Below are 24,877 nucleotides of genomic sequence, written 5' to 3' on the forward strand. Positions count from 1 at the left end.
AGGAAAGCCATTTTCCTCTACCTCCCCTCTGACTCCTACCTCCTCCCAGGTCCTCCTTACCTGGACGACCATTGCCCGGCTTCCAGAAGCATAGCAAGAGGCTGCTGGCTTCCTCTTCTCTTTTTTATGTTCAGGTAGAGCTGAAACCATCAGGCATGAGGATGTGTGTTGACTTGGAGTGGACGGACCCACCAAAGTCATGTCTGCCCTTGGCTCAGCCATAACTCTGGGGCTGAGTGACGGGGAAGTGGGAGGAGACACCACCACCTCTGGCATCTTGAGAATGGACATTCCCTGGTGCAAGTGCACTGGGCTCACAGCTTCTCGAATGCCCATGATTAAAGAAAAAATGCACCGTACTGCATAGATAGGACCAAGTCTGTTTTCCATTATGTATAAACTTCTCCATTATCTTACATGAATCCAAGAAGCATGGTGAAATGAAATTTACATCTCTATTATTAATTACCAGTTTCTTTGTTCTGTAAAGGTGTTCTTCTACATCCATCAACTCAGAGGATATTATCATTTCTGTATCGATCATTTAAAATGCACCAAAATAAAAAAGCAATAAGAATTCACGTTCATGATGATTTTTCTTTTCCCACAGGAGCGAATTCTACCTATGACAATATCATATTCTTGCTTCTGAAAGGAATAAACCTTTAAAAATAAATGCGTGGTTGTCCCAGTTACAGAAATGGATTTTTTAAAGCCCCAAGCTTGTGATCATTATCATTTGTGGATAGAAACATGGCAGAGAGTTTTTCAACAAAAGTTATACCCCTAAACAAATAACCTTGCTGCAAAAGAAACTTCGCGCTTCTGCTCAGAGACAGGTGTCTTGCTAAAATTACTTCTCTGTTTTCTGTTCCTTCACAGTGGAGATGCCATTGCCTTTGAAAAATCTACTAATTATAACAGCATTATCCAACAAGAAGCAACAGTGAGTGTTAATCAAATAGATTTACTATAATAGACCCAGACCTAGCAATACCAGTGATTGCTTAATTCGATCTAGCTATTTTTCTGTGTGTAATGTTCTTACTCTAGGTAGCCCCTAACCGTTCACCCATCTGACCATGAATGTTCAGTGCCCACCACTTTCCACATGCTGTGCCAAGACAGACATAGTCTCTGTCCTTAAGGAACCTACTGTTTGGCTGCACATTCCCTGCTTAACTGTGTTTCTTCAGCTAAAATTAAAAAGGATATATAGGCTGTTGGCAATAAATGTGTCTGAAGTGTCTCCCTATTACAGTTACAGCTCTTTGAATTAGGACACCAGGACTGTGAATAACTAATATATGACATCATGAGTTGATTTTATTTTAGTGGGCCAAAACGATATGATAGTACTTGGATACTGCCTTAGTGCGAGCTGCAAATTACCATTGACAGGATGGCTTCAACAACAAACATTTATTTCTCACAGTTCCAGAGGCTGGAAGTCCCAGGTGTCAGCGTGGCCAGGTTACGGGAGGGCCCTCTTTCAGGTTGCAGACAACTCCTCATTGTGTCTCACGTGGTGGAAAGAGAGGGAGCAAGCACTAATCTCATTCATGAGACCTCCACTTTCATGACCTAATTACCTCCCAGAGGCCCCACCTCCAAATACCACAACGTTGGGATTAGAGGTTTATTGTTGCTGTTGTTGTTGTTGTTGTTTTGAGATGGAATCTCATTCTGTTGCCCAGGCTGGTTCAAGCGATTCTCCTGCCTCAGCCTCCCAAGTAGTTGGGATTACAGGCGCCCGCAACCACGCTGGCTAATTTTTGTATTTTTTATAGAGACAGGGTTTCACCAAGTTGGCCAGACTGGTCTCGAACTCCTGACCCCAAGCGATCTGCCCCCCTTGGCCTCCCAAATGCTGGGATTACAGGAGTGAGCCACCATGCTCAGCCGGGATTAGGGTTTAAACATATGACCTGGCGGGGGTGGGGGGGGGAATACCAACATTCTGTCCATAACAGATACTGTCTTGTTGACAAGTGTCATTGAACAGATAACCTTTTATAAACGTGTTTAGTGACCAGCCTTCTTGAGGGCTGAATGGATTGTGAAAGAACAGCTAAAAACAAAGTCCCTCTACTTAAGTAGGACACAGTTTTGTAGTTGGGAAGCTAAGATAGAAGTGGAACAATGGGTACCATGTCGAGTGGGCGGTGCAGGCCATGGGTGGTTTGGGAACTCCAAATTGGGGGTGGGGGAGAGGGGCTATGGGAGGCAAGAGTGATTAGTGAGGGCTGCACTGAAGAGTGCGGTTCCTACTGTTGTGACAAATTAGCACAAAGTCAGTGACTTAAAACAACACAAATTTGTTATCATACAGCCCTGGAAGTGATAATTTCAACACCATTCTTACCAGACTAAGATCAACATGTTGGCAGAGCCGTGTTCCTTCTGGACATTCTAGGGAAGAATCCATTCCTTCCCTCTTCCAGCTTCTAGAGGTCACTCCCATTCCTTGGCTCACGGCCTCTGCCCCATCTTCAAAGCCAGCAAAAGCAGGCCGGATCCTTCTCACACTGCAGTCTCTCTGGCTCCCTGCACCTGGGAAAGGTGGCCCTTTCTACAGCACCTTTGTGATGACATGAGGCCACTTGGATAAGGCAGGAAAACCTCCCATCTCAAGGTCCTTAACCTTAATCACATCTGCAAGGTCCCTTTGCCATGCAAGGGAACATATTCATAGGTTCCAGGGATTAGGATGTGGACATTTTTGGGGTGGAGGGGCCTGATTCTGCCTGTCATATTATCCTTGAGCTAGTCCTGGAGGGAGTTGCTGGCTCCTCTCTTAGGAGGGTGTTCATTTTGAGGGTGTAGCCTGCATTGGAGCCGGGAGGTAATGACAAATGTGTGTGGAACCCAGCGTGCATATGCTGGGGAGCAGTGCACTGGGCGGGGTAGGTGGAGAGGACCAGAGGGCACAGAGCTTGTCGATGCTAGGCAGAGAATTCGGATTTGACCAGGAGACCGTGGGGCACCATCAAGGCATCTTCAGAAGGAGAGTAACAGGATACATTTGCTTTGGGGGGTGATAATTCTGGGAACAGTGTCTTCAAGGATGCAGGAAGGATCAAAGGCATTCAGGAGAATTGATGGAGTAACCCAGGGGAGGCAGATGGTGCCTGATGGAGCAGGTGATGGTGGGAAGGTGTCACACATCGGACTCCCAGGGGCTGACACCTAGTGCAGGCTCACTAAAGAATGAGTAGATGAATGGTAGCATGTAACGCCAATGACATTTCTTGGGTCTATCGAAAATCTCAAACCGCATTTAACATACCTAAAGAATCCATGTAGAATTTCTCATTTTTTTCTTTGTCATTTTTTAGATATAGCTTTTGTTTTTACATAGTTGTCATTATGCAGTATTTATTTATTTATTTTATTTTTTAGAGACAATTTCTTGCTCTTTTGCCCAGGCTGGAGTGCAGTGGCACGATCACAGCTCACTGGAGCCTCCAACTTCTAGGCTCAAGCCGTTCTCTCACCTCAGCCTCCTGAGTAGCTAGGGCTACAGGTGTATGTCACCATGCCCCCAAATTTTTTTTTTTTAATTTTTTATAGAGACAGGCTGTTACTATGTTGCCCATGCTGGTCATGAACTCCTGGCCCCAGGCAATCCTCCTGCCTCAGCCTCCAAAAATTCTGGGATTACAAGCATGAGCCATCACACTCAGCACAGTTATTATTTAAAAGTTGGTGGATTTTTTAAAGCCTGATATATAATAGATGTATATATTTTCTGGATACATGTGGTATTTCGATACATTTCTATACTGTGTAAAGATCAAATCAGTATAATTGGGATACCTATTGCCTTAAACAGGTATCTTTTCTTTATCTGGAGGCAGCCAAATGATTCCTGTTTGGGTATTTGAAAATATCAAATAGATTTTTGTGAACTATAGTCACTCTACTGATTGATCAAACCCTAGGTCTCATTTCTTCTGACTGTCTGTTTGTACCCATTGATCAACTTCTCTCCATCCCCCTCTTTGCTTTGCTGAATTATTGTTTCTGCACTGGGATTTCTCAGCATGCTTCCTGAGTGCCTTCTGCTGTAGAGAGTCTCCTGCAGGGATCCACACTTTAGTGGTCTGTACTCTACTTTTACTTTAGATTTCTGGTTGTTTATGTTGTAAAGGAATATTTCAATTTATGATTTTAAAAATATTGTTTGTGAAAGAACAATTCTTTTCACAGTTTTTAATGAAAGGATTATACCTATAAGTAATGTCTATGGAGGAAGAGACCTCAGGGAATTGACTTCAGGAAATCATGAATTTGCTCTTTATTATGTTGTGTAATAAAACACTTTTATATTCTCCTTGTAATTGTTTCTTGAATATTTTAACAGTACATTGTCAGATGTTTTCTTCTGAACAGGCGAAACTGTGTTGTATGTGCCATGGTGAAATGTAGAGATTTCTGTAGCATTCGACAAAGAACTGTCTGCCCAAAGCTGCAGTTCTCAACATGGGCATGCAGAAGGCTCAGTAGGGAAGATGGTTATACATCTAGAGTTCTTGTCTCATCAGATTCACTAGAGGCCTAGGAACATGGATCTCAAGGGCCCCAAGGGATTCTGATGTGTTTGAGAATGCTGCTTTGGGAATACCAGCAGTAACACCCAGAGAACACTGACATAACCAGGGTGTGAGTGCTCTGGAAAATATGGATGTAGTTGGGGTCTCGCAGTATGAGAGGTTAGCCCAGAGTTGAAATTGAGGATTCCTCAGTTCTCTAACAGAACGCCTATGATCAGGCCAATGAGCTTCATGGAATAGCTCCATCGTTCAGTATGATCAACTTGAGCATCACCCATACCCACATACAGGAAGACCCATCTTCTTTTTTTTTTTTTTTCTGTTTCAAATTCTTATTTTTTTAATTATACTTTAAGTTATAGGGTACATGTGCACAACGTGCAGGTTTGTTACACAGGTATACATGTGCCATGTAGGTTTGCTGCACCCATTAACTCGTCATTTACATTAGGTATTTCTCCTAATGCTATCCCTCCCCCAGCCCCCCACCCCCCGACAGGCCCCAGTGTGTGATGTACCCCACCCTGTGTCCAAGTGTTCTCATTGTTCAATTCCCACCTATGAGTGAAAACATGCGGTGTTTGGGTTTCTGTCCTTGAGATAGTTTGCTCAGAATGATGGTTTCCAGCTTCATCCATGTCCCTACAAAGGACATGAACTCATCCTTTTTATGGCTATGTAGTATTCCATGGTGTATATGTGCCACATTTTCTTTATCCAGTCTATCATTGATGGACATTTGGGTTGGTTCCAAGTCTTTGCTATTGTGAATAGTGCTGCAATAAACGTACGTGCGCATGTGTCTTTATAGCAGCATGATTTATAATCCTTTGGGTATATACCCAGTAATGGGATCACTGGGTCAAATGGTATTTCTAGTTCTAGATCCTTGAGGAATCGCCACACTATCTTCCACAATGGTTGAACTAGTTTACACTCTACCAACAGTGTAAAAGTGTTCCTATTTCTTCACATCCTCTCCAGCACCTGTTGTTTCCTGACTTTTTAATGATCGCCATTCTAACTGGTGTGAGATGGTATCTCATTGTGGCTTTGATTTGCATTTCTCTGATGACCAGTGATGATGAGCATTTTCTCATGTGTCTGTTGGCTGCATAAATGTCAAGAAGACCCATCTTCTGATGACTCTGAATAAAGCCAGTATTCTAAAGTGTGGTCTGAATGAGGCTTAGACAGCACCCAATAGAGAGACCCCTTTGAGCTGTCCCCTCTGTGTTCCTGCTTTATGTATTTATTTAGACATCTATACCCCTACATCATTCCAACAGTATTAATGGGGGAAGTTTTAACGTGGCATCTTCATAATATTGTGTGCATACTATGCATTTTCTCCAAGGAGGGAGTCAGTTGCTTTCATCAGATTCTCAAAGAGGTTCAGAATCACAACCGTTATGAAGGACAGACTTTAGGGCACTGAGAGGACAGTTAAGCATGCTCTCTAAACTTCTGTGATTCTCAATGCTGTACTGGTTGATACTGGGGCATCAGAGAGGAGGAAAACACAGTGGTGCCTGTTTCTGGTGTGTGCAGCACTGCGTGGGATGGTGGCTGAGCTTACTCCTCTTCTAAAGGGTGGGCACAAGTGATTACAGAAGCTGCCCTGCCCTCAGATGTCTTATAGACAGGAACATACCAAAACCCACAGAAGCAATTCTATAAGTGAGTAGTTTAATGAGGCTTAGGGTGTGTAAGGTCTGGGCAGGCTAAGGATAGAATGCTGACCTTGGAACTATAGGGTCAGAGAGCGGGTCATGAGGTTTGAAAGAAAATGAAAAGTCACAGTCTGGCGTAGCAGGGTTGGCCGCTCAATTTTCAACTTGGAGGAATTCTTTCATCCTACTTTATTGTAAGGGAAATTATTCAAAAGCAGTCTATGACAATGCTGAAGAAATCATTTCAAATAAAATTGATACCCTTTATTCAGACCAGGAGGATCCCTCATGCCTCCCTGTGCCCAGAGGGGACAGCAGCATGAGAGACACAGGGAGGCAGAGAGGAATGTTGCACTTGCTTTCTACCATGCCACCTTTCTTCCTCCTTCCCATCCTGTAATTGGTTCTTTTTGTTTTTTTTTTTTTTTTTTTTTTGAGATGGAGTTTTGCTCTTTGTTGCCCAGGGAGAGTGCAGTGGCGTGATCGTGGCTCACTGCAACCTCCATTTCCCGGGCTCAAGCAATTCTCCCACTTCAGCCTCTCAAATAGCTGGGATTACAGGTGTCCACCACCACACCTGGCTAATTTTTGTATTTTTAGTAGAGACAGGGTTTCACCATGTTGGCTAGGCTGGTCTTGAATTACTGACTTCAAGTGATCCACCCACCTCGACCTCCCAAAGTGCTGGGATTATAGGCATGAGCCACCATGCCCGGGCCTGTAATTGGTTCTTCTAAAGGAAAGTCCATGCTCCTCATTTTCCTTGTTGGCAATGGCCCTGAGATTTCTCATATAACCAACCATTGCTATGATATAGGCAGGATGACCCAAACGGGGATGATTTTATTTCAAGGAGGAACAATTACATGGACAAGGGTTGTAGAAGTGTATTTGTGATATTAAATAATTCATAGGTAATAGTCTTATTGTAATAGAGGATTTGTAAATAGATGATCCCAAGAGAGATATATTTGGTAATATATTAAATCCTATCCCTTCCCTGTTGGCCATCGTTCATAGAATTATAGACAAAAATTAGCAGCATTTGGAATAAAATATGAGAGGAAAGCTGCTGGAATCAGTAATGTGTGAAGAGGTGTGGCTAAAAGGTTATACACAATATTAACTTAGAATACTGTGATCATAAGATGATTTATATGCCAAAAAAGTATTGTATTTTAAAGATATAATCCATTGCACAAATGATTTTTAGTGTGAAGATCATTCACCGATGAAGACAGACCCAGTTGGATCCCCTTTGTCTGAATTCAGGAGATGTCCATTTTTGGAGCAAGAACTGGCAAAGAAATACTCCTGTAATATGGTAGGTTTGCACTCATGGGTAGATTAGCCTTTCATGCCGTGTGATGCTTAGGGCAGTAAATAGCTTCCTTTTGTGCCTGTGGTCATGGTTGTGTCACATGGAATAATGTTTGCCTTTGCCGAACCCGTGAGGACCGGCAACCTTCCCTGGTTTGATGGTGCTCAGGAAGTTCAGGGTTCCTTATTACATCCTATGGCAAGGCTCACGGTGGGACTGCCTCTTCCCCAAGACAAAGAAAAGAACAGATATATGGATTTTCTAGAAATTAGGGCTGGGGATTATGGAGGGGGAAAATTGAAGTTTAGAAAAAAAGGTGTCAAAGTTTTGTGGCCTTTGTAGTGGTAGAATAAATCTGCAAATATGAGTTATGACATTGAAATGAAAGCTACATGAACTATCAGCCTATAAGGTCTGCATTAGTTTATAGAAGCAAACAAAAAAAATGCTGTGGCCCAAATGAAGAGCACAGCTATTGTCATTTGAGAATTGCAACAAGAGCAGCCTCTGAGAGCTTCAGAAAAGTCTGTGAAGATCAGTTCATTTTTGAAAAGGCCCACAAGCTGAAATAATTTTCCATATTCTTCCTAGATGGCCTTCCTTGCTGACGAGTACTGCAACTATTGTCGAGACATTTTACGAAACGTGAGGAACCAAGAACTTGAGAGGGTAGGGTTTTATCTATAAAATACAAGCATTTATGACTCCTTATTAATCATTTTTATTTGAAGAGACCCCATCAACAGATGTCCAGTGGTAACCCACTGCACTGAAGTGCTTACATGCCATGCACCTATGTTGTAGTCATTGAGTTCTGGAAGGTGAGATTGATATTCAGTGTAATCAGCTGGAAATTCTCCAAGGTGCTAATACAGATAACTTTAGGCTCTAAATACAAATTCAGCTATTTTTTAGATCCTAATTCCGCTCATTTTGAATAAAGTATTGGTAATAAAATTCACCCTGGAATTTTCAATGGTGCTGAAGAGCCATTTTATTGATATGCGCTAACTGAAGATGGAGCAAGACTTCGCAGCTGAGTGATCTGGCATGGGTATTGTCACGATTGGATTTTATCCTAGAATTGGCTGTGGAAAACATGAATAAATCTTTCAGCTATTCTGAGTTTCATCTTCTGCAGTGTGAGATGAAAATCCAAGGAAACAAGTGCACATTCAAATGAGAATTTTTTCCTGATGCTTTAGTATATTCTAAGCACTTCAACTTTGGGTGATAAAGTTCATTCAGCACGAGCGCATTTACTACCTACTCGGCGTAAAGCATTGTAGTGAGGGAGAGACCAAGATGCCTTCAGGATGGCCCCTGTCCTGTTGATGCAATGTTACAAATATCCATCCACACTGGATATCTGACATATTCCTTTCCTTCTTCACTTACTCATCAAATACGTATTTAATTCTACCCTGTGACCAACACCGTTACCAGGACTAGGAAAGTATTCTCCATAAGGCTTGAGAAGTTAGTAGTTGGTAATGAAAGGAGCAATATTACCCAATAAATATGATGCAATGTGGAAAGTTCTAGAATAGCTGCATGATTAGACTATTCTGGGTGCCCAGAGAAGGGTAACAGAGAAGGCCAGGGAGTGCTTCCAAAGCAGGCCACGTTGCTGCTGACTCTCGTAGGAAAGGCAGAGGTGCAATAGACAGATAATGGGGTAGGAGAGGGATTCCAGGTAGAACCCATGGTGCAGGTAAAGGCAGCATGATGTTCACGGGCATGATGTGACAAAAAGGTCACTATGACTATATTTTATTATTTCTTTTCTTTTTCTTTCTTTTTTTTTTTTTTTTTTGAGACGCAGTCTTGCTCTGTTACCCAGGCTGGAGTTGAGTGGTGCGATCTCGGCTCACTGTACCTCCACCTCCTCAGTTCAAGCGATTCTCCTGCCTCAGCCTCCCGAGTAGCTGGGACCACAGGCGCCCACCACCGTGCCCGGCTAATTTTTTGTATTTTTAATAGAGACGGGGTTTTACCATGCTGGCCAGGCGGGTCTCAAATTCCTGACCTCAGGTGATCTGCCCACCTCGGCCTCCCAAAGTGCTGGGATTACAGCCGTGAGCTACCGCGCCCAGCCTAGATTTTATTATTTTTAAAGAAGAGAAGTCAGAGGGGAGGTGGGAAAGTAGGCTGATGCCAGAAGGGGCCTCGGATGCCCCAGGAAGAACTCTGACTTGTTGAGAAGACAGTGGGGGAGCAGTGACAACAGGGCTTGGCCATCATGGAACAGAGAGGCAGCAAGGAGGTTTTGTCACAGTTGAGGTGAGAAGCAACAAGGGTCGGTTCTGGGGCAGTGACAGTGATATCAGAGAGAAACAGGCAGGTTAGAGAAATATTTCAGAGGCAGGCGCAACAGGGTTTGGTGACTTGGACGCGGGTGGTGAGGGGTGAGCAGAGACAGGTCTGTGGTGATGGCTCCACCCAGACCCCCTTCCCCAAAGTTCCTTGCTCCAAGGTTCCCAGCCTGAGAGAAAAGGGATTGCTACACTCTGTGCTGTATTTTTCGGAGTCTTTTTGGAGAAGTCTTCTCCAGAATTAATGCCCTGATAACAGGATTTTAAATCAGCGCCTGTGACCCTGTAATTCAGGAGTTGACCCTAACTTCCTTGACGACCTACGCATGCGGCCAGCTCCTTGTCTGGTGTCACTGGCAGGTCTAGCACCAGGACCAGGCGAGATACGACAAGGTTGTGATGCCTCGCAGTATCTGAGCCTGTGGAAATCCCAAACAGGCAAGAGTCTTTATTGGCTGCGAAGCAGACCGGTCACCTGGTTCAGGAACGGAAACTGAAAAGTCAACATGGGAAAAAAACAGAAAAGAGGAGCCGCCATTTTGATCCTCCACGAAGTTGTCCACTAAGTCTTCAGAGAAGGCTCTTGTGTAGAACCATGCCAGTACCCTTTTTCTTCCACAGTCGTTAAATGACTTCTAACTTGATGGCAAGGAGGGGGTCTCTTAGATTAAGTACTATCACACCTCTATCTGAGCTGAAAAATGATTGAGGCAATCAGTCAGTCACTCAATGAACATTTATTCTCTCTGGGCTGTGCCCTGTGGCCCAGTCCTCATCCCAGTATAATCAACTGGAGCCCCCTTGTGGTCAGAAACAGCTTCCCTTCTAGAAACTGACTCAAGAAAATATTAATAATGTTCTACATTATCCCATCCAACTGGCAGGTGCTCTCAGATGGGTTGTTGGAAAGAATTCTATCAAAATACAGCTTGGAAAAGCTGAGAGGCAAAGCTTTACGTGCACTGGAACAAAATTCATCCCATTGTCATCTGGGGCTAAGGAAGTATCTGTGGCGAGGGGTTAGTCTTGCGAGGTGGAAAACGAGTTTTGGCGATATGCTCTGTTACTTACCCCAGGTGGAGGACTTGCTTACTTCCTTCTGGAAGTCTCTGCAGCAAGACACAGTCATGCTGATGTCATTGCCTGACGTGTGCCAGCTCTTTAAATGCTACGACGTCCAGCTGTACAAGGTAGGAGGACGCGTGAGTCTCTAGGGTATATCCTTTGCAGAAATTGGCAGCAAATGCTGGGTTTGGACCCATAGCTCCACCTCTCTGCAGTCTCCATGGTCCTCTGAGGAGTGAATAGTGGGGTGTATGGACCAGGAGCCCTCTGATCTCTGCTTACCACTCAGTTTTCCTTTTGAATTACTTCATGGAAACCAAAAGCCAACACACATCGTGACCTCTGGTTCCATACCAGTGAAGTCCGAATTGAGTCGAAGTTCTTTCTCTGGGAATTTCTGTAAAAGAAGACATTCTAAAATGAATAATTGGAATTGTAATATGCATAACTGCCAGGGTTTTTGTTTTGTTTTGTTTTGTTTCGCTTTGCTTTGGTTGAAGCTGTATCTCTAAAGTGATTGTATTTGGAGGGTTGTATTTGGAGGGTCAGGTCTATATCTTTTCTGGGTTAAAAAGGTGTTCTCCTTCAGCGAGTCACAAACCTTACCTTTTATTATTTTTAAGGAAACCATCTAATACTTCCAAGTTTTTAACAAAAAATTTGAAAACTGGAAGCTGGGTTCAACCCTTAAATATATTTGGTTTGACCCACCTAGTATTGGCCAGCAGTGTATGATTTTTTAAAAAGTATTTGAATCAGTTATCAATCTTTTAAAAATATTTGAGGCCGGGAGCGGTGGCTCATGCCTGTAATCCCAGCACTTTGGGAGGCTGAGGCGGGTGGTTCACGAGGTGAGGAGTTCGAGACCAGCCTGGCCAAGATGGTGAAACCCCGTCTCTACTAAAAATACAAAAAAATTAGCCAGGTGTGGTGGCGTGCACCTGTAATTCCAGCTACTTGGGAGGCTGAGGTAAGGGAATCCCTTGAACCCAAAGGTGGAGGTTGCAGTGAGCCAAGATCATGCCACTGCACTCCAGCCTGGGTGACAGAACAAGACTCCGTCTCAAATAAAGAAATAAATAAATATATTGGAAAAAAAATTCCAGCTGTGGCTGCACTAGCCTGACATCCTGCACGGGAAACAGTGGCCAGGCTGCATGGTGCTGCCCCCTCAACCTGGGTGGGGACCAGCTCTCAGACTTCTTGAGACCCGCCCTGTCCCTGTGGCCTGCGTGAGCTTCAGTCACACCTGCACCACCAGCAGAATCATAGTGTCTTGATACTTCTGTTGTAGGGAATTGAGGATGTTCTCCTTCATGACTTCTTGGAAGATGTTTCTATTCAGTACCTGAAATCTGTGCGGTTATTTAGTAAGAAATTTAAGCTGTGGCTTCTTAATGCTCTGGAAGGTTTTCCAGCCCTCTTGCAGATCTCCAAACTCAAAGGTAGGCTTCAATGAAAAAAATAAATTCTGGGCTGGTGCAGTGGCTTGTGCCTGTAATCCCAGCACTTTGGAAGGCTGAGGCAGGAGGATTGCTTGAGCCCAGGAGTTTGAGACCAGCCTGGGCAACATAGTGAGATCCTGTCTCTATAAAAAAAGTTTTATACAGGACTACAGGTGTGCACACACTTGTGGTCCTAGCTACTCAGAAGGCTGAGGCGGGAGGATCACTTGAGCCCAGGAAGTCGAGGCTGCAGTGAGCCATGATCATGTCACTGCACTCCAGCCTGCGTGACAGAGCAAGACCCTGTTTTTAAAGTAAAGAAATACATAAATAAATAAATTCTGTAAGCATAGATGAAGCATCTGACTTTCACCCTGGGTGGTAGCTTTCAGCTGCTGCCCCATGCATTCAGCTACAGTCCGGAAGGCCCAGCCTGCTCAGGGTTTCTGGCTTTTAGTGCTGGTGATGGATTTTTGTGGTGGTCCAGCCACACCCTTTTAAGCTATTTCTCTTCTGAATAATAACATGGACTTTTGGCAGGTCAAGGTGTTCTAGGTGTGGATACTCACCAGGGCATTCACGTCTCACTCCTGAATTGCACCATCTCTCTGCTGAGTTTCTAGAATGCTTTCCCCTTCTGTGTGGCTGCCGGGCTGCAGTCTCTGAATGCTGCTTCCACCAGGCTATTTATCTGTTCAAGGCCTGCAGTGGCTTCCGAGTGCGAGCCTGAACTTCTCTGTCAGTTGGTCCAGTTCTCTATAAATCTGCCCTCTTTGTGCCCCTGCAACTCCATGCTCCTTCAAAGGCCAGCCCGCACCTGCCATGCCTTGTCAGATCGTCCTGGAAATACCCATTTTCTCCCTATCGCCTTTGTGAAGTTTTGCTATCATTGCCTGCAGCTCTCAAATTCCCCACGGGGTCCCACCCTCCTTGCCAGCTCAGGGCCATTTTGTCACCAAGCCGGCACCAGTTATTTCCCCACATTTCTATGAGTCTTGTTTCCTTTGCAATTATTTCCTAGGTAGTGCAGATAGGGGACTTCTCAAAGTGCCTACAGCATAGGACCGTGTCTAATCGCCACTCCCTCCACCCCTCTGCACCCCCAGCTGTGTTCACTACTCACGCTGGGTACCCTTATCCAGTTTGCCCCACTTGGAAATTTTAGGGATGTTGCAGAAGGTGAGACTGGGACTTGCTGCAAAGGGGGTCCAAGGAGTGGGGAGCAGAGCCTCGTTCCAGTTTTCCTGTGCTCCTTTAACATCTGCCCGAATTCAAGCCTCTGTCTCTTCACTCTGTAGGCTACTTCAGCAGTTTCCTAGTTGGTCATCCTGCTTCCATCCCCCTCCCCAGCCACATTCCCCTCCACCCCCAGTGATCATTCTAAAACAGCAGTAAATCAATTACCAACCTTCCCTGGCCCCCACTGCCCAGATGGCCCACTCTCCTCCACTGCTGTGCAGTCATTCACAGTTTGGCCTCTGGCCCCATCCCTGTGTCCATCTCCCCAGGGACTCCCATGACCCAACAGTGCTCTTCAACAACACTAAACAAGCTGTCCCCAGAAAAGGCCCTTATTCCTGCCATTTTCTATGCTTGGACTGCCTCCTGCTCCATTACTCCTGGCTAACTCCTACCTACGCATCAAAGCCCAGATTAAATGTCACCTTCTCAGTGAAGCTTTCCTCAATACCTTTTTCTAGACAGCCTCCCTTTCTTCCTTGTGCTCTCACATCACATGGGAGCACTTAGCCTGCTTTTGGGCTGTGTTTGCACATCTGGTGACCCACCCTCCAGAGCACAAGCCCTTAGAAGGGAAGGGCTGTCCTCTTCCGTCCATCAGCTCAGCATCAATCCAGCAAATAGTTATTGAGCAAACACTGCATGAGTGTTCTCCCAAATATTTGTCAAATGAATGAATGCATTCAAGAAGAGAACACCTGTTTCTATGTGTTTCCTTTTCATCCTTTCCTTTGCTTTATTTTCCAAGAAAAGCACTGTAGGATGAGAAAGTTGGGGGGTGCTCAGGGTTCCTGGGCAAAAACCCTAAACTCCTTTGAGTACCTTAGTCCAATCTGGCTGCTGTGGTAAAATACCACCAACCAGGTGGCAGTATATAAACAACAGAAATTTATTGCTTATAGTTCTGGAGGCTGGGAAGTCCAAGATCAAGGCACCAGTAGATGGGTGTCTGGGAATGGTCTGCTTTCTGGTTCACAGATGGCTGTCTTTTTGCTTTGTCTTCACATGGTGAAAGAGGCAAGGGGTCTCTCTGGGGCCTCTAATCCTCTTCATGGGAACTGCACACTCAGGGCCTCATCACCTCCCCAAGGCCCCACTTCCTAACACCATCACAATGGGGGTGAGGTTCAACATATGAAATTGGGGGTGTAGGACACAAACATTCAGATCATAGTAGCATGCATGTCAGATGCTGGGGTTACTTAATTTTTCTGGCACATGAGGACATTTCAGCCAAGTGTCCCTTGCCAGGATCTCCTAGCCACTCAGAGAGGGCCAGCAGACATGGGGTGGGGAAGTTGCAGTTTAGCCAGCTGTGCCTTCCTACCCTAAACATGCACCTTCTCTTCCCCACTGTCCACATGAGAACTTGAAGTTATCGTATTAATGGCCACATGTGTTGTTCTTAACAGAAGTTACTCTATTTGTCAAAAGACTAAGAAGAAAGACGTACCTTTCCAACATGGCTAAGGTAGGTCTCAGCCAAGCAGATAGGAGGGAACAAAGCAGTTTCCTGAAAAGAAGTGAAAGCTCTAGGTCCCTGTTAAGAGTGAGTGGTTGCTCTGTCCATCTGGAGAGCAGAGGGCAGGCAGGGTGGCCTTGCCTGGCCACTGGCAGAGGATTCCAGGTGGGCCCCTGTGACTGAAAGCTAGAAGCCTGCCCCCTTTCCATCCATCCTCAGGAAGGCTCCAATCTCCTGGCTCTCTCAGGGCAGGAGGAAAAGCAGGTCAACATTTAAAAGATGCCTAATGGCCGAGCGTGGGGGGCTCATACCTGTAATCCCAGCACTTTGGGAGTCTGAGGCAGGAAGATTACTTCACATCAGGAGTTCGAGACCAGCCTGGCCAACATGGCAAAACCCTGTCTCTATCAAACAAAAATACAAAAACTAGCTGGGCATGGTGGCGAGTGCCTGGAGTCCCAGCTACTCGGGAGGCTGAGGCAGGAGAATCTCTTGAACTTGGGAAGTGGAGGTTGCAGTGAGCTAAGACTGTGCCACAACAGAACGAGACTCCATCTCAAAAAAATAAAAAAAAACAAATAAAAGATGCCTGAGGGAGGCCCCACACAGAGGTGCCAGTGTCAGAGGTAACAGGGCGTCATAGCAGAGCCTATGACAGACAGACAGACAGATACACCCTTTACCTGTGTGTGTGGCCCTGTGGACTCAGTGTGGCCAGGCCACCAGTTACTTCAGCTCTGACCGTTTCAATCCTGGGGTGATTTAGAGAAAGGTTGAGAAGGGCTGAAGAAAAGATTCTATGATGCTGGCACCCGGCTCGTGGGCTACCAGGGGTCCTCTCTCAAGTCCCGTGAGCACCCTATCGGGACAGAGCCTGGGGACCATCACTCTGCTCCAAATCAGTCTCCACTGGGAGGATCCCAGCTGTGGCTTCCGTGACCCCGAGCTGGGCCCCATCCTCCCAGTGCAGAGCCCTCCCCAGACTCTGAGCTCAGCGGGGTTGTGTCCCATTGCCAGTCACAGCCAGTCCTGTTCTCCAGGGCTCTCACAGTCCTGACTCGGTCGGTCTGGAAATGACCCTGCAGCGTGCTCTTCCTCTCAACCCAACCAGAGCAGCAAGCATGGGTTCTGAAGCCCGCCCCTGCTCTGAACCTTATTTTCCCACTTACTGTCCCTTAGGAAAGTTACTTCACGCCCCAAGAGCCCTCAGTGTCCTCCTCTGTAAAAGGGAGGCCTTCTCCCAGGACTGCTGTGAGGATCACCAGATGCACCCCAGGCAGTCGGACAGTGTTGGGGACTAGATTGTCCCCATTTGACAGCTGAGGATATCACCTCCCAGAGGCCAAATTCCTCATGGCCAAGGCTCCCACGAGGAAGGGACCGCCAGCTTCCGAATCCCACAGCCGCTCCCTCAGGATCAGTGCAGGCTCTACCTACACCTTCCTCGCAGAGGCTCAATCCCCAGGCTCTCTCGCTAGAGTCATTCGGGCGTGGGGTGAGTGTGGTGCAGAGAAGCAGCAGCAGCAGTGCCAGACAGCCCTGTTGAATGCATCTTCCTAGAGATGCATTCTTTCTTCTTCCAGAAGGGCAGTTCTAGGATGTGTGCAATTTTAACCTTTTCATTCTTGTTTAAGATTCATTTTTAATGGGTAACACCCACATCAATGTTTCTTTCTCCCCCACAACAAAAATCTTGGCAATTTGGGGGAGAGTTAGGCAAAAATAAAATGACAAGATTGAATTAAGTATTATGCCTCCCCATTGTCTTTAGACTATGCGAATGGTATTGAAAAGTAAGAGGCGTGTCAGTGTTTTGAAGTCAGATCTGCAGGCCATCATCAATCAAGGCACTTTGGCTTCTTCTAAGAAAGCCCTGACAAGTGACCGGGGTGGCGCAGATGAACTGGAGAACAACCCAGAGATGAAATGTAATCTTCCTTCTGCAGCTTGCTTTATTGGCGTGTTGGGCATAGATTTGGGGCTAGCATGGCCATCGTTAACTCACGAATTTCTTAATAGGGGTAGAACTTTATAACTCCGATGTTCTAAGTTGTCTGCTCACACTTCTCTTCCTGTAGTAGGGTGATGAACACCCCAGGGGATGCCCTGTCCCTGTGCTCCCAGGGCCAGACAGGGCAGCAGTGCTGATACCTGTTAGTTGAGTTAATAAACGACCAGATGAGTGTGCTTGCTGCTTGACAGTATTTATCTCCAGAATATCTCCTGTGGGGGAAAAGTTTAGTTTCTGCATCTGTGTTGTACACGCACAGACTCCTGTGTCTCCTCAGTCATGCTAAATTGCCTTGAGCTAGATGTCTGCGTCGACACATTCTCCCATCGCTCTTGTTACTTGCAATGTGAAGTTTAACAATGGTGCTTTTACCATATTTCATTACTTTCCAAACAAGTGACAGGAAGCAGGTGGATATTCTTGCCATTTGCTATTGATCATTGTTATTGTTTTTCAAGAAAAAAATCCCCCTTCCATAAAGAGCTTGCGTTGCTGGCTGATGTGTGTTGTTGTGTCCCTGGGGAGCGAACGTAGTGGCAGAAGGAGCTCTCCAGACTCAGGGAGGACCTGGGAGGGAGGGAGCTGCAGGATGGTTACCGATTATGAATTATAGGCGTCTCTAGGCCCTCCTATGATGGCTACAGGGAGGGTACCAGGCTCCCCTGTGTGTGTCCTTTCCAAACACTCGCTGCCGCGATGCCCCAGGTAAATCGAATGGCCTCTCCCTCTATGGGCAAAGTCCTTGCTAGTACTCTAAGCTGTGTCTACAGCTGCCCGCTCAGTTCCCATGAGCCCCTTCAGGCTGTCAGCTGTGTCTTATTCACCCTGGGCCACCCAGCATTGCACTGGCCCAGGGAGCACTTCAGTGTTTCGTGACTTGATGGATACAGAACTCAGGAGTACACAAAAGCACCACCTGTAAATTAGCCCATCCTCTTTCTTTCACCTTGAAGTAGGGCTGGCCTTGGTAGGGTTGTGCCAGTTATTAAAATACTAAAATATATCCCTAGTTGTTGGTAAATGACCTCTGCCTGCTCCCCTCCACTGTCCTGTCCCTTGGTAGTGTCCCCTGGCTGACCCCAACCCCAGATCCTCCCATAGGGCACTTTTTTTTCCCACCGATCCAGCAACTAAAAGGTTAACAACTAATCTGGCAGGCTTCAGAGCTGTTAGTAGGATTACTAATTCTGATCCAGTTCTGATTAGTAGGAACCCAAAAGGTCCCCCTCCCAACGCGCTGGCTAACCAAACCCTCCTCTTGCCCCCAGCTGGATCCCAGGGAGTCCCAGGAGGGCATGAGACCCTCCCCACCAGGTGCCTTCCAGACTGCCCGCTGTTCTGGCCAGGGCTCCTGTGCTCCTACTGGCATCTTCGTGAGTCCCAACAGGAAGATGCAGAGTTCTGCAGGGAGATAGCAGACTGCCAGCCATTGCTGATACCTGCAGGCGAACGCTTCCAGTTCCAAGTTCAAGCGCACCTCCACCTAAGCCTCAGGGGGGCCACTGCAACCGACTCAGTTTTCCGAACTCTGCTTGGTATGCAGAAGCACTCAAAAAGCTGGGAAGGCCAAAGGCTATTCTTTCCTTGTCAGTGCTACCTGTGCAGGTGGAGGACCCAGAACCTGACGTCACACCAGGCTCCACCTAACTGAGTGCATAACCGCAGGCAAGGCACTCACCCTCTCTCAGCAGCTTTGATGTATGTCTGCCATCACTTCAATGACATTAATAAACCAGCCCTTTTATGAAGATGGCAAGGATAGGTGAGGTCATGTCTGTATCGTGCAATGAGCTCATCTGAAGACAAGGTCTGGATAATTGCAAGGTGTAGTTATGGTTTCAAAATATTTCTGTTTCAACAAGTGGCAGAGGTGGCTCACAACAGGTATGTCCATGTAATTCTGAATAGATGACCGCAGAGGTGACAAAGCCAGCCTCAGGACATCCTCTGTGTTCACAATGAGCGTGAGGCCCCGGGAAGTCCCTTCAAGCTATTGTTCAGTGATGTTCCCAGGTTACCCAGTACAAAAATACCTAAGAGAAATTCTGCTCTGCTGCATGCAATCTTTTGTTTGTTTATTTTGTGTCTTTGTAGGTTTAAGAAACTTAATTTCTTTGCTGGGAACATTAACAGATCTCAGGGTATTCCTCAGCTGTCTGTCTTCACATCTCCAAGCACTTGTGTTCCAGGTAGGAAGCTGTGACTTAAAAAAAATAAAAGTGTTTTGACCATTCTAGATAAATGAGTGCCCATTGCCTAAGGGATGGGAAAGAAGCTTCTTAGGCTCTGGTCGGAAATGTGTCAAAGCTGGCCTGGGTGGGAGGGCAGGGGATGGCCTCAAATTTTGTAGCAGGCAGAGAATGGGGGTCGAGGGGGAGCACATCACATAAGAGTGTATGTGTGTGTGTGTGTGTGTGTGTGTGCATATGTTTGGGTGTGTGGGAGTATGTGTGGAGGGGTGAGCCTGTGGTGAGCATGTGTGTATGTGGGTGTGGTGAACGTGGTGTACAGGTGAGTGAGTGTGCATGAGCGTGTGCAGTATGTGTGTGTGGGTGTTTGAACATGCATGGATGAGTGTGTGTACAGGTGAGCATGTGTGTGACAGTGTGTGTGAGCATGTGTGGAAGTGGGTGTGGGTGACTGTGTGTGCAGGTGTGTATTGCAGCAATGGGAGTGTGGAAGAGGAGGAGGGGTTTTGTCTGTTTTAGGGGGCGAAAAGCCCTTGTCTGCATGTTTTGCAGACATGTTCCAGTAAAGTGTCTGGCTTGATTTCAAAAGCCCAAAGATGGTTTCGTTGTTGATATGGGCAGGTTTGATCCTTCCGACCAACGTGGCTCTTGGAAGTTGCTTCAGTGGGATCCTGGGCTTGATTTTCATCATCCTCCGTGGGGGCAGTCACCTGTGGACAGCTGAGAATGCCTTGAGAGAGGCCACGGCCCCTCACTCCATGGGCCCAGGGCAGGTGGGGAGAGCTAGGGGCTGCGGGTTAAAACCTACAGGGAGGCCGGGCGCGGTGGCTCATGCTTGTAATCCCAGCGCTTTGGGAGGCCAAAGCGGGAGGATCACATGAGGTCAAGAGTTCAAGACCAGCCTGGCCAACATAGTGAAACCTTGTCTCTACTAAAAATACAAAAATTAGCTGGGCATGGTGGCACGCACCTGTAATCCTAGCTACTTGGGAGGCTGAGGTAGGAGAATCGCTTGAATCTGGGAGGCAGAGGTTGCAGTGAGCTGAGAGCCACTGCACTCCAGCCTGGGCAACAAAAGACTCCGTCTGGTCGGGCATGGTGACTCATGCCTGTAACCCCAGCACTTTGGGAGGCCGAGCCAGGCAGATCATGAGGTCAGGAGATCGAGACCATCCTGGCTAACACAGTGAAAACCCGTCTCTACTAAAAAAATACAAAAAATTAGCCGGACATGGTGTCACACACCTGTAGTCCCAGCTACTCAGGAGGCTGAGGCACGAGAATCACTTGAACCTGGGAGCCGGAGGTTGCAGTGAGCCGAGATTGCGCCACTGCACTCCAGCCTGGGCGGCAGAGCAAGACTCTGTCTCAAAAAAACAACAACAACAACAACAAAAAACCTAGAGGGAAATGAGGCAGCCTGGGCCCCACCTTCTGAGACTTTGTGCTTGACAAGGCTGAAGTGGTTGGGAAAGGCTTTTAAGAGAAGGTGGGACTTAAAACTGGGATACGAAGCATGTGTGGGATTAAAATAAGCTGAGAGAGGGGGGTCGGGCATTCAAGAGCAGGAGGAGCTTACCCAGGAAGGAAGGAGGGGTCCACACTGGTGGAGAGAACAAAGACTCCGAGGGCCTGGGGCTGGGAGCGTGGCTCTGGGCTTTCTCTTTAAGCTTCTGGCCATGTTGCAGCCACTCCCTTGTGCCACCTGCCTGGCCTTGTCTGTATCCCTTCTCAGTTGAGAAGAAAGAGGAGAAATAATCACTGAGACCAAGAAGACTGCAGGGGACTTTGGGGTCTTAAACCTCCTAGATATGAACCAGAAAAATTCTCAGGAAGGAGCTGGAAAGCCAGTTCCAACCCTTGGCAGGTGCCTGGTCTCATTTGCTTCTTGAAAATAATTATCCCAGATTCTGTATGGTTTTTATTCCTCCTGTTGATCTTAGCCAAAGCTTATTTATAACAGCAGTAACCATATCCAGAGCTGGACGGCTACTGAGACATTTATTCATTCGCTAGCTGAAGGCTTATATTATACATCCTCACAGACAGGAGCTGTCCACTGTCTGTTCCTTAAGTGGAAACTAGAACTCAGCCTCCAGCTTTAATCAGATGAACCCACTGAAATCATCACTACCAACCCTGCCGTCCTACATCGTAAACCACAGAGCACTATATGTTTCCCAAGTCTCCATCATTGTGCCTTCAGCCTTCACAAAGGAGGCACATTAGAAAAATGGTGTTTTTGTATCTGCGTGCCTTTGAAGGTCTTGTTTTTGTAAAATAGCTTGGCTGATCTTTACAAACCAGATTATTGTCAATCAAATGCTCAGACTATTAAGATGTACACCCTTGGGCTTGTCAGAGATGCCCCATGGCTTCAGTTAGTATCTGGCAGTCAGCGAGCAGAGGGCAGTCCAGGCCCTGGAGGAGCTTCTATGTTGGGGGACATGAAGTGCCACACTGTGGAGGTGACAGGAAGAACGCTCAATGGTGTTTATGGCTGACTTTCAAACATTTGTGCAGAGACAGCCCTGGTCACTCAGAGCTGCATCCCTCGATGCTTTTAGGAAGTATCCCTGTGGGTTTTGTTTTTGTTTTAATTGAGATGGAGTCTTGCTCTGTCACCCAGGCTGGAGTGCAGTGGTGCAATCTCAGCTCACTGCAACCTCCGCCTGCCAGGTTCAAGCAATTCTCCTGCCTCAGCCTCCAGAGTAGCTGGGATTACAGGCATGTGCCACACCGCCCAGCTAATTTTTGTATTTTTAGTAGAGACAGGGTTTTGCCATGTTGGCCAGGCTGGTCTCGAACTCCTGACCTCAAATAATCCGCCTGCCTCTGCCTCCCAAAGTGCTGAGATTACAGGCGTGAGCCACCTTGCCCAGCAGGATCCCTGTGCTTTTGTACTCTCATTGTCCCTTCAACATAAAACCCTCTGCTGAACACCGATGGGAGGGGCTCCTCCCAAGAGTCCGTCTCAGATGGTGAGGAGCACTGAGCGGGATGCTGCTACCGAAAGGACCTCACGTCCCCTGAAGCTCAGGGCCACCTTCTGGTGTGCCAAGGGTTTCGCTGGGGCAGAAGGGAAAAGAAGCAATGACAAGAAAGGGCATTCTTTGTTTGTAGCCGGGCTCTCCATCTCTTCCTCAAAGACATGTGGTAGAGCTGTGGTGGGTCCACAGGCATGTGACGGAGGATGAGAAGAGGCTTGGAGCATGCATATCAACAGATGCATTTGAAATCCATGACTCATGGCTTACAGATGGCTTCAAGTGTGGCCCAAGGCTGCTCTCCGCCTGGATAGAGGGAATCTCTTAGTCTGTATGCAGCGGCATCTTATTGGTACACAGTTTAGTGCCAATGAGGCTGTCAGATGACCTTGGTTCCACTGGGTGCAGGGGCTGGGACTTTCCAGTTTGGAGCTTGCTTACACAGCAAGCATGACGACCAGCTTTTCCAAATAGGCACCACTGCTTTTCATTATTATAGGATTCTGTGCCCCTTTTCCACAATCAGATTTGACATGCAGAAGTGCAGGAATAAAACAACCCCTGCCCCTCTTGATGGCCATTCCCAAGTGGACTTCAATGAGGCTGTCCCTACAGTGTTTCTGTGTCACACATCACAAGTGACCTCTTTTTAAAAACTGTGTGGTGCTGGGCATGGTGGCTTATGCCTCTAATCCCAGTGCCTTTGGGAGGCCGAGGCAGGAGGATCACTTGAGCCCAGAAGTTAAGGCCAGCTTGAGCAACACAGTGAGACCCTTATCTCTACCCACCCTCCCCCCAAAAATTAAATTAGTCATGTGCAGTGGTGCATGCCTGTAGTCCCAGCTACTCAGGAGACTGAGGTGGGAGGATTGCTTAAGCCCAGGAGTTCGAGGCTGCAGTGGGCCAAGATCGTGCCACTGCACTCCAGCCTGGGGAACAGGAAGACCATGTCTCAAAAAAAAACTTTTTTGCTTTTTTTTTTATTTTAAGAGATGATTTTAAGAGAAAAAGTAAGCCAATTTCCTACCTTCCTCCTTCTCTCCACCAACTTTAAAGGGCTCTGCCCTGGAACCATCTCCATGGAAGACAGAGAAAGACCAGACATTGGCCCCGCTGCCTCAGTTCCCACTCTTGTTATTTCATCTTCCTCTTCTTTGGCTCTTTAAAAATGCGTGTGCATGACAAATGTGTGCATTTGAAAACATACTATGCTTCTTGATTTTATCACAAACTGCAGCCTTTTTTCTCACAAAAACTTAACAGCCAGGCAGAAGCAAAGAAGAGTTTATCAAATTGGCCGCCAGCTTCCAGCTGAGATGGAATCTTCTTCTCACTGCTGTGAGCAAAGCCATGACCCTCTGCCACAGAGATAGTTTTGGTAAGTCAGAGAATAAGAAAATATTTTGTATTCTACCTTTTAAAAATGTCATTATGGCATAAGTATTTTGCATATTGCTATGTAGAATCCAGCCGTCTTCTTTTAACCTTTTTATGTAAAATATAACATAGATACAGCAAACCATACAACACGATAGTAATTTTTATTTTTAGTGTCAGTGTGATAGTCTGTCAAACAGATGGACCATGCTTTTCCTTCCTGTTTCATCATCGTTAGACACACAGGAAGCCTGTCCTTGTTCTTGAATTATGAGCTTTGTGACATTTAGAGAAAAGCACCGAGAGAGACAACTGAGATGGAGGACAAAATGGGTTCTTTGAAGCACTCATACTTAACTCTCAGGAATAATAATTAAGCTGCCATTGTATGCAGATGGTAGAGAGAAGGAAGTAATGTTCATTTTGCAAACTTCCTGGTCAAATCACTGGTCTTCCTCTGTTGGGGAAGGTCACATCTTTGATGCAATTGCCTTATAATAAGGGTTGTAGGGGTTGGGTGCTGTGGTTCACACTTGTAATCCCAGCACTTTGGGAGGTTGGGGCAGGTGGATCACCTGAGGTCAGGAGTTCGAGACCAGCCTGACCAACATGGTGAAACCCTGTCTCTACTAAAAATACAAAAATTAGCCGGGTGTGGTGGCGGACACTTGTAATCCCAGCAACTCGCGAGCTTGAGGCAGGAGAATCACTTGAACCCGGGAGGCAGAAGTTGCGGTGAGCTGGGATTGCACCATTGCACTCCAGCCCGGGCAACAAGAGCGAAACTCCACCTCAAAAAAAAAAAAAAAAAACCGAAAAGGATTATAGGAAGGGAAGTTCACCACTCAGCCCACCAGCTTCATGAAATGGATCATTCCTTCAAAAGGTATTTATTGCTTCCCAGGCACCTTCCTGGGCACTGGGCATACAGCAGTGGAAAGATAAAAGTCTCCACTCCTGTGAGTTTGCACAGTAGTTATGGCAAGTGATCCCTGCACAGAGAGCTGCCAGATGCCCTCACAGCAAGAAGGAAGAGAAAGCAAGCCCTATTCTAGACCAGCTTTGCAGACACCCTGGAGCTCCCTGAGGGCTGCTGCTATCAGCTGCCATATAGGTGACACTCACTTATAGTGGGACTCTTCCCTTCACTGAAGTCCAAACTGACTCTGCTTTATGCTCCTGCCCTTCCAGAGCAGAGAGACAGCAGAGTTCACATGCATCATGGGAAGAAATCTAG

General features: G+C 46.6%; 1 protein-coding gene across 2 annotated transcripts in view; it reads left to right on the forward strand.

Moving 5' to 3' along the window:
* RFX8 (regulatory factor X8) overlaps positions 1-24,877 on the forward strand; it is a 68,645-nt gene that overhangs the window by 36,539 nt on the left and 7,229 nt on the right. Inside the window, exons 2-9 of one of the 2 annotated variants that reach the window (XM_032177175.1) lie at positions 7,443-7,553; positions 8,142-8,195; positions 10,942-11,055; positions 12,225-12,375; positions 15,027-15,085; positions 16,848-17,004; positions 19,182-19,276; positions 23,527-23,641. In XM_032177175.1, coding sequence (XP_032033066.1) covers positions 7,443-7,553; positions 8,142-8,195; positions 10,942-11,055; positions 12,225-12,375; positions 15,027-15,085; positions 16,848-17,004; positions 19,182-19,276; positions 23,527-23,641 — 856 coding nt within the window. Of the gene's footprint in view, positions 1-7,442; positions 7,554-8,141; positions 8,196-10,941; positions 11,056-12,224; positions 12,376-15,026; positions 15,086-16,847; positions 17,005-19,181; positions 19,277-23,526; positions 23,642-24,877 lie in introns of those variants that run through there. The other variant, XM_032177176.1, reaches the window with a different exon arrangement.

Source organism: Hylobates moloch, unplaced genomic scaffold (assembly GCF_009828535.3).
Source record: "Hylobates moloch isolate HMO894 unplaced genomic scaffold, HMol_V3 SCAFFOLD_15, whole genome shotgun sequence".
In the NCBI taxonomy this organism is placed as follows: Eukaryota; Metazoa; Chordata; class Mammalia; order Primates; family Hylobatidae; genus Hylobates; species Hylobates moloch.